This window comes from Ictalurus furcatus, chromosome 8, assembly GCF_023375685.1.
Source record: "Ictalurus furcatus strain D&B chromosome 8, Billie_1.0, whole genome shotgun sequence".
Taxonomy (NCBI): domain Eukaryota; kingdom Metazoa; phylum Chordata; class Actinopteri; order Siluriformes; family Ictaluridae; genus Ictalurus; species Ictalurus furcatus.
Genome location: NC_071262.1, coordinates 15,343,574 through 15,358,642, shown reverse-complemented (window position 1 = coordinate 15,358,642; position 15,069 = coordinate 15,343,574). Strand labels below are relative to the sequence as shown.

The 15,069-nt window shown below is 37.5% G+C and overlaps 1 protein-coding gene across 1 annotated transcript in view; it reads left to right on the top strand.

The window, feature by feature from the left end:
- The first annotated feature begins 1,782 nt into the window (after window positions 1-1,782).
- The window catches only part of htr4 (5-hydroxytryptamine receptor 4), a 107,946-nt gene continuing 94,659 nt past the window's right edge, over window positions 1,783-15,069 (top strand). Inside the window, exon 1 of the mRNA XM_053631021.1 lies at window positions 1,783-2,306. Within this exon, the coding sequence (XP_053486996.1) occupies window positions 2,231-2,306 (76 nt within the window). The 5' untranslated portion in view covers window positions 1,783-2,230. The remainder of the gene's footprint in view (window positions 2,307-15,069) is intronic.

The following is a 15,069-nucleotide window of genomic DNA, read 5'->3' as shown; positions in this document are numbered from 1 at the left end:
GGTATGATATGCCAAAAAAGAAGACATTATGCGACATTATAAGATCTTCAGATCAACAGAATATGTATACACATCCTTGTTGTCAGAAATCACAATGCTGAAGTGAAAGCACTATTTCAAATTTCATGATGGCTAGAGACAGGGTGGCGGAAGCCAGAGCCACCCTGCCAACTGATTGGTAATGATTTGCCTGGTAGGTGTCAGAGACAGGTCTCAGTGTCAGACAGCAGTCAGTGTGCATGAGACAAGGGCAATACATAAAATGATATGCACAAAAGGAGAACGTTAAGTTGTGTGCAACAGTGCTCGGCTGAAGAGCATACCATTGTCCTGAAGGTGGAAAATATTTAAGTAAAAGCACTGGTGTTTCAGGGGCTTAATGGACCATTTAGTCTATAATTGCTACTGCTACATCAGCTCTAGAGTATACTTATGCCTCCCTTAATGAAGAATGTGTTCTCTAAAAACGAATGGAAATAGTCTGGCTGGGCATGAGGTGCACTCTGGAGCCTTTAGTTCTATTGCTTTTTGTCTGGTGACTATTGAACGTTTACTGCCATAAACCTGGGCGTGGAGGACCAAGATTTCAAAAGTAATATCAGCTTTATTTACAGTTGCAAGTTACGTTTAGTGTATGACCATAAAAAGTTGACAGATAATGTCTTCCTGTTTTTGCCATTGTTCACTAATGCCATGCATTAGAGAACAAAACAACTTTTCGCCATGCGCCACTCTACTGACAAATTTAAGAGAGAGAAATGAAAGGATTTCACTACTTAAAGCAATTTAACCACTTCTCTTGTTACTCACCAAGTTAGTGACACACCAGTGCTCCTCTTCCATGATGAAATACATATATTTCAACAGAAAGGCCTTGGCAGACAGGGAACTGTTAGGACTTCCTCTGAAAAACATTACCTGGTTTGTGAGTAAATGAGGATATAAAAAATTCAACATGATTTACAAATATCTACCTAATGCAGAGTGAAGACGAAAACAGTAAGGCTGTGCAACGGTAGAAGATGTGTGAATAAGAAGAAGTGTGTGCTCATCTGATCTCTGTGTGGTAAAGCTGAAAAATCTCTCAGGATCTAATGTCAAGTGAAGAAGAAAATAGTAAGGCTGAGTGACAGTAAAAGATCTGTGAATAAGAAATGTGTGCTCACCTGATTGCTGTGTGTTGAAGCTGTAAAAATCTCTCAGGATCTAATGTCAAGTTAATAAGAAGAATACAGTAGGGTTGAATGACAGTAGAAGATCTGTGAATAAGGAGTATGTAGAGTACCCAGTGTTGTGCTGCATATAATATAGGGGCGCACGGTGGCTTAGTGGTTAGCACTCCAGGGTCCGGGGTTCGAGTCTTGCCATGTGTGTGCGGAGTTTGCATGTTCTCCCCATGCTGCGGGAGTTTCCTCCGGGTACTCCGGTTTCCTCCCTCAGTCCAAAGACATGCATCGTAGGCTGATTGGCGTGTCTAAAGTGTCCGTAGTGTATGAATGGGTGTGCGAGTGTGTATGTGATTGTGCCCTGCGATGGATTGGCACCCTGTCCTGGGTGTACCCCGCCTTGTGCCTGATGCTCCCTGGGATAGGCTCCAGGTATCCCCCGTATTCCCCTAGAAGCGGTATGGATGGATAATATAATATAATATAATATAATATAATAAATGTTTGGAGACATGAGCGTAGTCTGTTCCAGTCTTGCTGTGTATTAATGCTGTGTCTTGCTGTGTGTCGTTCTCCTAAACTGACAGTAAAACAAAATGAACTTATAAGTGGAAAGAAAGTGGCAGGAGGCGGATGTGCTTTGAAAAGACCACAGCTTGCTCAAAAACGCGCAAGATGATGTGCCACATGTATACAAAACTAAAGCGGTGTCTGTGATTATGGTTGTGCGCGATACTGTGGCACGCCATGTGGCCAGTGGAGATCATAGAGAGGAGGGGACTTGACAGGCCAGCTTACTTTCTCGCCGTGGAAACGGGCGAGCGCGCGCCTCCACCGTTCAGCCACTGTGCATCGCGCGGGCTCACGCGCACGCCAAGAGCCGCTCACTTCTCTCAGTTTCACGCTCTACAACGCCGTCGCCTGCCTGGAAAGCTCTTTGTGGAAAAACTATTTGTTTTTTACTTTGGCTTTTATGTTCATTTCTCACTTGTCTTCGGCTGACACTGCGCGAGTTATCGGTAAACCGAGAACTTGTCCATTTCCGTGTGTACGAGCGTATTCAGATGCGAGGATGTGCTTTCCCACATGAGGGTTTAGAGCCATGCCATGGTTTTGACCCGGGGTCTCCTCGTGAAAATGGTAAGTCATTTCTTTCACTAACTCGTACAGATAATTGTTAGTTTCCTAATCGAAATCGAAAGACTTGCTGTGTAAACTGTAGCTTTGGAAAAACGCAAACAGTTTTTCGGTATCCTGCGCGCGCTCAAATCCCTCCACATCAACACCGCTTCATGTGGGGTTTTTCTTGGTTTCCCCCCACTGTATGTTAGGGTATAAAATAGCTATAACCTACAACACCGAACGTGTGATAGCTTTATTTTTAAATTATTTTTATTTTTACTTTACGCTAATTCTATTTGTAAACAGATTGTTGTTGACATCATGATATGAGCTCAGGAACTAATTCAAGAAGTCAGTAACTTACTATAAATGAGACAAACAAAGCATTGTGTGTGTTTTAATGCCACGTTCAATTTCATTCAGTTGCAATCCACAAACAATAACGCCAATCTAAATAGTTGAAAATCATCCCCCACATCCATCCATAAACCTTACTTATATATGTGTACACACACACACACACACACACACACACACATATATATATATATATATATATATATATATATATATATATATATATATATATATATATATATAAATGGTGTGTCTCAAAATCCAAATTTGTTTTGTCCCAACATGCGGTTAATGTGCTATTTTATTATGTGTCTTTTGGGAATATATATTCATTTTGAGCATAATATTGAAGGTACTTGACACAGTATTACATAATCTACAGCTCTACAGTAGTTTAATGGAAAGTACAGTCTGTCTCAGGGTAATTGACCTTGGTCAAAGGTTCAAGAGCCACTGAAAGTGTCTTAGATAAAGTCAGCCGCATGAACACGCGCTTTGAGCATATACACTGATGAGGAGTTAAACTTGTATGGAATGTAATTGCATTTGCTGAATGTTTGCACTTTCAGTTCCCTTTGCTCATTATTTTGTCATGTATAAGGGAACGTAGACACCCAAGGCATTTTACTGGTGCATTTCAAACCCATGTTTATTTTATGTTTGGGTGTCAAGCGCAGATCCAACAGGGGTTTTCATGCGGAAGCTGTCCTCACACAGTCACATGGATGTGCTGATATAAAAGAGCTCGCAGCAGAAGAAGTTTATCACAGACACACCTGATTGCCAGGTCAGTTTGTGCTTATGCAGTTGCGAGCGCATTGTTCGACAGAGTGTCAGCTGTGGAAAGGATGTTTGCTGATAGATGGCACAGCACAGACTGTCCGTCAGTGGATCAATGTACTGTATTCACACTCTCATGTCACATTATGGCCTTGTTTCACTCTCACCCAGAATACCAAGGTGAAACCTGAGAGCCAGCAGGAAGCAAGTGTCTGCTTCTGATGCAAGTGGCAGTGTCTTAATTGTCCATAAACATCTTCTTTCTGTAGACTGTTTGCCATCAGTGCAAATGTTGATTAAAGGTGCAGTAAAAGATTCCTGTGCTTTTTGCTTGGCAGTCACACATGGCTGGCTTGCTGCTGTTCATCTACTCATTTGGCTTATTTATTACTTTTTTGATCAAACCAATACAGAACAAAATCGACTTTTACCCAGCTCACAGATTTATATACCCACACAACATCATTTGGCATTATTAATTGTACATAATAGATTTGACTGATTCTTTAGTCCTTTAAACTTCTGACTTGGAAATCTGTGTCTGTATTCACAGAAACCTTATCTTTCAACCAAGAGCATAAATGCCACTTCAGCAATATTTTGTACTTAAAGCTGAACCACAAAACTACAGAAAATTTAGAATTCTTCATATGAGGAAATGCATGCTTGAGCCAGTTTCTCAGATCTCATGAATGACATCTAAATATTTGTTTCTCTAATAAATAAAAATAATCCATAAATTACATAGTAAAATGCAAGTTATTTCATAGTCCAAACAAAAGTCTAAATGCTTCTCAAATATGTGAAAATGTAGTATTTTCTTACATTTAACTAGACTATCGATTTCAACAGCTTTCAGAAAAGTCTGTTCTCCAGAGCACATTCGTCAAACTCAAGGGCCGCCAGCTGAATACAGCCCACTGCCTCGTTTCATTTGGTGTGCACATACTTGCAAAACATAATGTTGAAATGGCCCATAGTATCTCTGCTACTCAATATTTTCACACTATCTAGAATTCACAGCAAAAAAGAGAGAAAAGTTGATGGAGCATAAAGACAAGACAGATGGGAGACTAGGCAGAAGATAGATGAACATACTTGACATGCAATTGTGTCCATAAAAATTTGGATATTGATGAAGTCATTGTTATTTTGGCTGTGTACCACAGTGAATTAAATAATATGATCTTTAAATGCAGAAATTCAGCTTTAATGTCAGGGTATTGAGTTTGACATCCAAATTGTTTTAAAGGTGTAGGAATCACAGCACATTAGTTAAATGTGCACCCCCCCCCCCCCCGCCTTTAAGGGACCAAAAGTAATTGGACAGTTGGCTGCTCAGCTTGTCCGTGGCTATGTGTGTTTTCTTTCCTCATTATATTACTTACAAGTAAGATGATAAAGTTCCAGAGATGTGGAATTTGAATTCAGACTCTGTTGCTGTTAACTCTTAATATGAGGTGTAAAGAGCTGTCACTGCCACTGAAGCAAGTCATTGTTAAGTTGAAAAATTAAAACCAACCCAAATCAATTATATACTGGTAACTCAGGAATACCAAAATGTCTGGAAGAGCACAAACAACAACTGGTGTATGACAGAAGAATGCTTTCCCTAGTGAAGAAAAATCCCTTCACAGTTGGCTAGAGGGGTGTACCACAGGGTCATGGGCGCCCAAGGGTCATTGATGTGTGGGGAGTGAAGGCTAGTCTGTCTGGGCTGATCCCACATAAGAGCTACTGCAGCACATTTTGCTGAAAAAGATCATGCTGACTTTGATAGAAAGGTGTCAGAACACACAGTGCATTGCAGCTTTTTGCGTATAAGGCTGCATAGCTGCAGACCAGTCAGAGTGCCCATGCTGACCACCACTGTCCATCACAACCCTGTCCACCACCAAAAGTGCCTACAAAAGCATGTAAGCATCAGAACTGGGCCTTGGAGCAATAAAAGAAGGTACACTGGTCTGATAAATCACATTTTATTTCGCATCATCTAATCAGGTGCGTGTGTGCCACTTACCTGGTAAGGAGATCGCACCAGGATGCGCTATGGGAAGAAGGGAAGCTGGCAGAGGCAGTGTGATGCTCAATGTTCAGCTGGGAAACCTGGCATTCATGTGGATGTTACTTTAACATGTACCACCTACTATAACATTGTTGCAGACCAAGTATATCCCTTTGTGGCAACGGTATTCCCTAATGGCCGTGGTCTCTTTCAGCAGGATTATGCACCCTGCGACACTGCAAAAATTGCTCAGGAATGGTTTGAGGAACATGACAAAGAGTTCATGGCCTGCAAATTGCCTGGATCGCAATTTTATTGAACATCTTTGGGATGTGCTGGACAAACAAGTCTGATCCATGGAGGTCCCACCTCACAACTTACAGGACTTAAACTTAAAGGATCTACTGCTAATGACTTGGCACCAGATACCACAGCACACCTTCAGAGGTCTTGTGGAGTCCATGCCTCAATGAGTCAGAGCTGTGTTGGTGGCACAAGGGAGACCTACACAATATTAGACAAGTAGTTTTAATGTTATGGCTGATCGGTGTATGTTTTTATAATGTGTCTGTAACCTAATAGGATTTCCCAGAGTAATCACTGCATTAGACTGTGCACACATCACTATTAGAGCATCCTGTTAGTGCATGAATTTATATGAAAAGGAAGTCAGTGCATAGCATCATGAATTTACACACTTCCTAAAATATCTAGTAGTAACAAATTGGGCGTTAACAAAACAAGAATATAGAATCCTTTAAGGCATTTTATCCTCAGTTTACCTGACTGTGATCAGTCCTTGACTAATACCAAGGCAAAATGTCCAGGGTCAGTTCATAAATCATATTCTCAGGGAGTCTACCCTATGTCACCGTTAAAATGTTCCTGTCCATTCTGCATTGTAGATCAATTTAACAGGCTGCTTGGAGACAGAGGGTACACCTGCAAGAAGTACTTGATGACTCCATATCCAGAACCACTGCCTATACCTCAGAGGCTATTTAAGCAGCTCATGTAAAAACTAGGGTCAGGATCGAATTGACCTCTTTCAAGTCAAACTTCAATTGTTTAAGACTGTCAAGTGTAGACCTAGCCAAAGCATGTGACATAACAGTTCTGCACACATACCCACAATTAGCAAGAAAAGAATCCCTGATTTGGTGCATCTTGTCACCATGGAACAATCAGAGGCCAGGGCTGTAAGACAGGCCATTGCAGAACAATTCTTTGTTACTGAATGAATTTACGTTATGATTCAAACACCACACATTAAACAGTGCAAACTATATTTATTTGAGCAATATACTGTACTGGGCAAAAGTCTTAGGCACATACAAGGAAGTGCTGTAGAGCAAAGATGCCTTCAAAAATAATGAAATTAAATGTTTCTCCATTAAAAAAAAATACTATAAAGAGCAGTAAACAGAAATAAATGAAACAAAGGCAATATTTGGTGTGACGAACCTTTTCTTTTAAAAAAAAAGTAGTCTCAGGTAGAATTAGTGTAGTTTTATAAGGAAATGAGCTGTAAGTTTTACTGAGCATCTTGCAGTACCGGTTCTTCTGGAGACTTTAACTTTAAAGCACTTGCTTCTTATTTTTGCAGCAACATCCAGCAGCCATCATTATGTTTTTTGTCTGAAAGGTGTCTCTTACCACTTAATATACTGCTTTCTTTACTGACATACAAACATTTTTCTGTAAAATTAGATTTTGTGCTCGAAAACTAATGTTTGGAAATGTTAGATGGTTTTGTACTGACTCTATAATGTAGAAGTAATAAAATAAAAATCTATTACAAAGATTGTACTAAAAAAATAGGGTGCATAAGAATTTTTGCGCAGTTAGGATTGCAGCTGCATGTACTAATGACAATTGATTGCTAGTTATTTTATTTGCAATTATAGGTAGTTTAAGAGTCATGTGATTTAAAATAAAATGAAAAGTTATCTATTGTAATTTATGCACGATAAGGTGTTTTATGGCCCGGACATAATTTGAGTTTGACACTGTTGACCTAAAGTAGAGGTATGTACAGGACTTTCTTCCTTTCTTTCTTTCTGTCTGCCTGCCTGTGTGTCTGTCTGTCTATCTATCTAATTAATTAATCGTGGTCCTGCCCTCTTGTTTGTACCTGCCTGTACCTATGTGATATTTTCTAACGAATTTAGTTGGTACAAAATATAAATAAATAAGTAATTAAATTACAGAAACCCTAGCCAGGATAAAGCAGTTACTGAAATGAATGAATGATTAAAGTCCAACTTACACCAGACTCAATAAACACGTAGAACAACATGACACTGCACCTTATACACTCCCATGTCACATTTTGGCTTGTTTTTGTCCATTAATCTCAGTTAATCTGTACTGCATAACTGCATTCTTTCTGTGATGGGGAGGTAATGAAGAGTTGACAAAACCTTATCCTATGTTGATACTGTATTGCTTAACATCTAGGTGAGGTAATTGCCTACCTGATTAATTTCAAAATCATTGCGATACCTTCATATCTGGGTTAGTATCTTTTTTTTTAAAGGACACTGTCATTTTTTGGACACTTAACTCTGATGCAAATTGCTGGCATCAGCCATTTTAGGATTATCTGTAATTCCTTCTTAGGAGGTGTTGTAGGTTTAGGAGCTGATTTGGGTGCTAAAATGCTTTGGGGATTACTCTTAGACTGAATAATACACCAATTATCAAGGTTTTATCCTAAACCAGCCAGTTAGGAGCTATGTATAGTCTAAGTTTAAGAACTCATCACGTGGATTTGATCAGACTTGCTCTCACAAATGACTTCTTCTATGGACTTCTAAAGTAAATTCTGGCCTTGGTAAGATCCTTCATAGATATAGATCTCCATCTTCCTGGAATCAAGTAGAATGTAAGCCTAATACAGTATTGAGTCTGGGCAGTTACTGAGAACTCATTAATGATGTGGCTAGTTTTATATGTTAGAGACTTGAGTGATGGCAGATGATGGATATTTCCTATCCTTTTGACAGAGCTGTCAATAATTTTTAAATTATGTACATATTTCATTCATTTGTTTGTTTTAAATGTAATTTCCTTAAAGTAATTTGTTGTTATTTAATTTTGTGCTTAAACTTGACACACATGGCTCTTTTCCTCAATTTGTGTTATGTGTAAATAAAGTGTGTAAATAGATTAATCATAGTGCCTCTTTCCATTTTAAAAGTAGTTGTTTAAAAAATACTAAAGCAATATGATTAAAGGCTAATGGATTTGACTCAACTTTAAAGATTTAATGAGATCTGTGGTCTGTGTGTGTGTGTGTGTGTGTGTGTTTGTTTGTTTAATTGTTTGTTAAATAGTTGTATTTGTTTAAAAATGGCCACTGACCCTACATCATGATGAATACAGCTTGTACCATCACTCCTCCCTGCTCATTCGAGCTAGGAAACATTTTAGGGAGAAAATCCATTTGTTTTTTGTCCATGCTTGTGGACTGATACAATGCAGTACACCAAGCTGGTGGCTGTTATTCTAATTACAATAAGGAGGGTATTAAGGTCGCGTTAATGCCACATTAAATCACATTATCTTTAGGTCATTTCTCCATGAGCTTTGTAAATCTAATATTCATCTTCTGTCATCACAATTACAGTAAAAATTATTAAATAAAATTAGAATAAGGTGGCATGGTAGTGCAGCTTGTACAGTAGCATTGCTGCCTCACAGCTCCAGGGTCCTGCACTAAAAAAATGTTTTCAGTCAGTTTTAAGAGAACACATTAAATTATAGTTTAAATAAAAATAATACATTTCTCTTCAAAATGTGATTTCATTGCTTATACTGAACTTAATTTGAACAATATCTAATTACTAGATTAAATTATGTAGATTGGGCGTGATCAATTCACATAGTATTAACATAAACAATCACATTATGAAATCTCAAGAGGACACTGGCTCTGACGGGCTTATGTTAATTTAGTAGTAAATTAACATGGCTCAAACGCATAGAGTAGAATAGCGCAGCTGCTATGTGGATGTTGCCAAATGCCAGCAGCCTGGGTTCGATCCACAGCTCAGGAGAGACTTCATTCAAGGCTTCAAAAATACATGATGAAATCATGTTGGATTTACGGAAACAAATTTTCTTAATGTAACATACATGGAACCTATGTACGCATTTGAATTAAGTTATTATTTAAATTCAATTAGTTGTTTTTGTCAGTGTGGTTGTTTTCCATTTTTCCATGTGGGTTTCCTCAGGAGTTCTCTGGTTTCCTTCTACCTCCCAAAAACATGCCAGTAGGTGGATGACTAGTCTAAAGTGTGCCTAGGTATGATTGGCATCCCATCCGGGGTCTATTCCTGCCTCATACTCAGTGTTCTTGGGATCGACTGTGACCCTGATCAGGATAAGTGCTCCCTGAAGTTGAAAACATGAATATTAACTACTATATAAGGATGACTTAATACATAATTGACCCTCACTCTTAAAAATAAAGGTTCCCAATTAGAACAAAAGTTTTTCAGCCTAATGCCATAGGAGAACCCTTTTAAATTACACAAATAACCTTTTACTCTCAAATTCTTTAGAGAGCCATCTATTTACTGATGCTTTAAAGAACCCAGGAACCATGTTATCACAAGTTCTCTAAAAACCCTTAGTTAGTGTTTTAAGGAACCAAAGTAAGGTTCTTAAGAGTGATGCCAGGATAACCTTTTCCAGTCCCACAAAGACCCTGTTAATGGATGATACCTTGAAGAACCAATACACTGCACTGAAGAACCTATAATGAAACATAAAGAACTTCTTTAATCTCCAACAAACCATATAGCTCAACTCAAGAACCATATACAATGAAAAATGGTTCTTGACAAGAAGAAGGTTCTTTGCAAACCCTATGGTGCTGTAAAGAACTATTCAAGAACCTATATTTTTAAGAGTAAATTTATATTTTAACATGCATATTTTTGTTTAGCATTACTGTGAATAGGATTTTTTTTATACCCAGGACATGCTTAAACATAAAGTATATACATAAATTATAAAATCTATTTATTTTACTGTCAACTTAAGAAACAAAAAACATACCAATTTACACTGGTAACTAATTTTTGACAAGAGTCTATTGATTCGAAGTTAAATAACTTAAATAACTAAGCAGGTTTGGGGAGTAATGGAATACATGTAATGGCATTATGTAATCAGGATACAAAACTGGTAACTGTAATCCGTTACAGTTACATCATAAAACAAAGAAATCAGATTACAGGTACATTCTGTAAAAAATGGGAATACTATCAGGATCCATTTTTTTTTTCATTTAAAACCAAAGAAATTAAATGTTTTGATTTAAAAATTGCATGTAATATCTTTTTAATTGCGTGTTCTGTGAGGAGAAGCCTTTCACATAATTTGTTGTGTTAATGTAATAAAATGAGACGCTGTGCTTGAAAGTTTTATTGGGGGGGACAAAAGAGTTAAAATTCATCCAGAGTGCCAAAATACGCACAGGGAAAGCAAAGATCAGTGTTCTGCGTCAGAAAGACATGTCAAAATGAAAAATATCAGAATTTTTCAAACAATCCTCATCTCTGTCAAGCACCAATGCTGATGGCACACCTGCTAATAAAAAAGCAGGCTCCAGTTGTGCCAGCATGAGAGAGATAGAAAATGACAGACACAGAGGATCGATCATCTTTCTATGTTAATAAATGAATGCCCAGGTAAAAGTGCAGAAAGACTTTTTGGATTCAAGGGTTTGCATGGCTCCGGTATGATCATCGCACATAGAAAATATTTTGTGACATTTGTTCCAAAGCGGGCAGAGAAATAGGATTTAGTTACTGGAATGAACCATTTCAAGAAAGAAACTGTGAATGCTCCACAAAAAACATAGTTAGCACAAGCAGTGTCTCGTACATGTGAACTAAATGATGTTCAGTTCCCACTTTAAGAGAACTTGAATAAATTTTATTCAAGTTAAAAATTTTATTCAGGTTAAAATTGCTGATGTGTCATCCTGTCATGACACCCGACAGGATGACTGAAAGTAAGTGATTTAAAAAATATTAAATGTAAGTTCTTAAAAAATCATTTGGCGTCTGTTTTTGTTTCTTATTGGAGTCAATGGCTCCTTAATAGATTTTTTTGTCTGGAGCCCTGCTTTTGACATAACACAATATAGACAGCTGCATGATTAGTTAGTTCAGGTTCTCTCTTGCCAGTTGTGACTCACATGAGCAACAAATTAATTTATTTTATTAAAACAAATCCAAACATTGAACATCCTTTTAAGCTCTAAAATAAGCCCCAAATAAAAGTATTTTAGATCCTATTGCTTTTCTCTTGACTTTATTTACATATGTGGCCATGAAGTAATCCAAAAGTAATCAGATTACATTACTTTCATATTGTGATACTTGGATTATGTTACATATGACATTTTTTATGAAGTAATTTGTAACTGTAACGGAATACATTTTTAAATGAACTCTCCCAACCCTGTAAAAAAGTATGTTTAAATGGCAAACCTGTCTCAATTCACAGGAAAGTCATTGTAGATTCGAAACAGCTTTCTTATAATAACGAATAAGACAAGCAGAATGTTGTTCCCAGTTAAGCATTAGTGAACGTGAACACTGCCCCCATACATTTTAAAGATTCTTTTCATTTTTTGGGTAGGTACTATATAAGATAAATAGAGGAATATATATTTTTTAATCTCTAAAATGTATTGGGACAGCATCAGAGAGGGTTACACTGGAGGTGCGAACCTATTCCCCACTCATTAGCGTTATCGTGGCCCAGCAGCATTACAGTGCATCTGGGAGAAGATCAGAGCAATGTGTGTTTCTGCGGAGCAGAGAAAGTGCTGCTATTAGGCCTGTGCTACTCATCATTTAGTCCAGCACAATGACTCTAGGTGGTCTTTGCAGAGAAAGTGTACTGTTACAGTGTAACACACAGGAAGCAGTAACTGAGTAGGATTTTTGTCACGACACAAACCCAAATGTATTTTTATTATTGTAAACGTTCACATCACATTAAAAGAGAAAAAATTAATTCACATTGTCATATGAATTTAAACATCCTTGAACAGATGTCTCTACAGATTTTGCATACTAATATAAAGTAAGTATATCCTTCATATATTTCTAGACCATTAAATCCAAAAAATTTGAATAATTTAGTATTTGTGATATAGATGTTGGACACCAAATACTCAAAACACTTGGATAAATTATTATTGATTATATTTTTATTTATCCTCATCATTCTAGCTCTTAGTTAATAATCTCAGGGTGATGGGATGCACTTGATGTCAAGTGTTTTACATATTTTACAGGCTTGTCTTGCTTTTAGACTTGCACTTGTTTGGAATTATTAAATGCATTAATTTAACAGTTGGTTGTATTTAAGTACAGAAAATTGGGTTATATGTATGTCTTGTATTAAATGCAAATGTTGGATTAAATCTACATCAATACTTTGAGATTGTGATATTGATATCACCTTGAGTTGTTTGCTTTAATTTTGAGAAAATGTCTGCATGTGTTTTGTAAAATGCTCCATTATTTCTCCCCCTCAAAAACATGTGTTTCAGTTTAAAACTACTCCCTCCAAAAATCTATTTCGTTTTGTTTATAGCAGAAATAAAAAATAAATAAATAAAAAAAACAGTATCACAAAGTGAGCTGTCCAGTCCTGTCCTGCAGCAAGACATGAGCTTGGTGTACTGCCTCATGATATGAGTGCCTACGAGATGAAAATACACACTCCTGGTGCTGTCAACGCTCAGCTCTCCCTGTGGACAGAAAACAAACACAGGAACAGAGTACTGATGCTCTCCAGGGCCTGCATGATACCTGGGGGACCTCGCTACTGATTTATTCCTCTCTCATCTCCAAAAGTGGCCTGGGGAAATATACAGTTAATAAGTGTGTCCTGGAATGTTAAAATTTATGTAATTATGTAAATGTATATTTCACTTAAATTTGGTGGTGAGAGAGTATGGCTGGGAGATAAAACAATCTTGGTATTTATCATGATAAAAAAATCCACAATATCATAATAATCTTCTAAGTAATTATCGACATTTAGCCTATATTCTACCTTTAGACGAACATTAGCGGAACCTTTCTTCTGTGTCATCATGCGCCAGACAGACCGCATTTGCGGTTGCACCGCCTCCTCGTTTATTACATCTTATCGAGTAAAACACATTTAGTGGTTCTCCCGCGAGCAAGTGATAGGTCAGAGTTCCCCTCAGGTTGCATATAAGCCCGTGATGCCTATTTTCTCCACACGTGAGTGGACATGATATGGTGAATGTTTATGTGGTTCCAGAGTGCTTTTATACGATAACTTCTCTCCCTTATAATTTTAGCTTTATTAATAGGCATGTTACGAGTCTTTCATAATAAACAAAGACATTATTCTTTCAAATTGTGTGAAGATTATTCAGAGATGTCAAGGATGACAAGGAAAGACAAGTAAAATTACTATAGCAATAGATAGTTGTTTTTCTTATTTTAAGGAAAATATATAAATGGTCCACTCAAGCTTTGCTACATTTTCTCTCCCCTGAACCTCAGTACAGTATCATTCCTCAGTCACAAGGCCTCCTTTGCCCCCACTCTTAGATATCTGAATGTAAATATATCTGAAAACATATTCAAATACTAGACTGCTCTTATTAAGCTTTAAAATGGTGATCTTATCTTTTAATATTCATGTCCAACTGCACTCGACTGATGAACTCTATAAAATATTTTAACCTTCTGGTACACTTCAAACCCCATTGCCTTGACTGTCTCTGGGCCCAGAGTGCCGTTTTGAAGAGACTATTCTGACTGTTTAGGATTTATCTTTCTTTCTTTTCAAAGTACTATGGCTGGAAACTTGGAAATTCCAAAAAATGTGCAATGTACAAATGAATGTATATCGTGATAAATATCGGTATTGAATAATATGAAGAAAAATATTGTGATAATATTTTGGCCATAATGCCCTGCCCTATGGGAGAGAGGCTTGGGAGAGTATTGGGTGACAGGACTGTGTATTTTGGTGAGTAGGTTATCTGGCATCTGCCTAATAATTTATTTGACCTGTTTTATATGTATATATATAAAATTGGCTTGATGAATACAGTTGAAAACTTTTTCAGTTTCAGTTTATTCTTCACAGTGTGTTTCTTATTCGTGTTCTTTTCAAACTGATAGTCCTCAATAGACGCCAATATCAAAGCTGACTTGTTATACCACAGATATTAATACTGGAATTTTTCAAAGATAAGCCAGTATAAATGTCCTCATGCTCTAGAACACTACACTCAGCAATCCTGCAACTTGAACATCTACCCCACCCCTCCCAATTTTGTAACCTGCTAATTCCCACCCACCAGCCAGCTTTCCCCTATCATGACAGCTACCAACCAGGGAGGGTGAAGTCTAACACGTGCTTGACATTTGAAGCCAGCCAACCACATTTTTTTTAGAACTGCTGCTCATGCTGCTTTGCATGGCAGCCTAACACACTCAGAGGAAAGCCCTATCTGCACATCCAATTTTGCTCATGAGTTTGAATCCCAACCAGGCCATAGATGACAATAAGGCAAACACTTTTCTGTTGCTACACTTGGGAGTCTAATTTAAACAT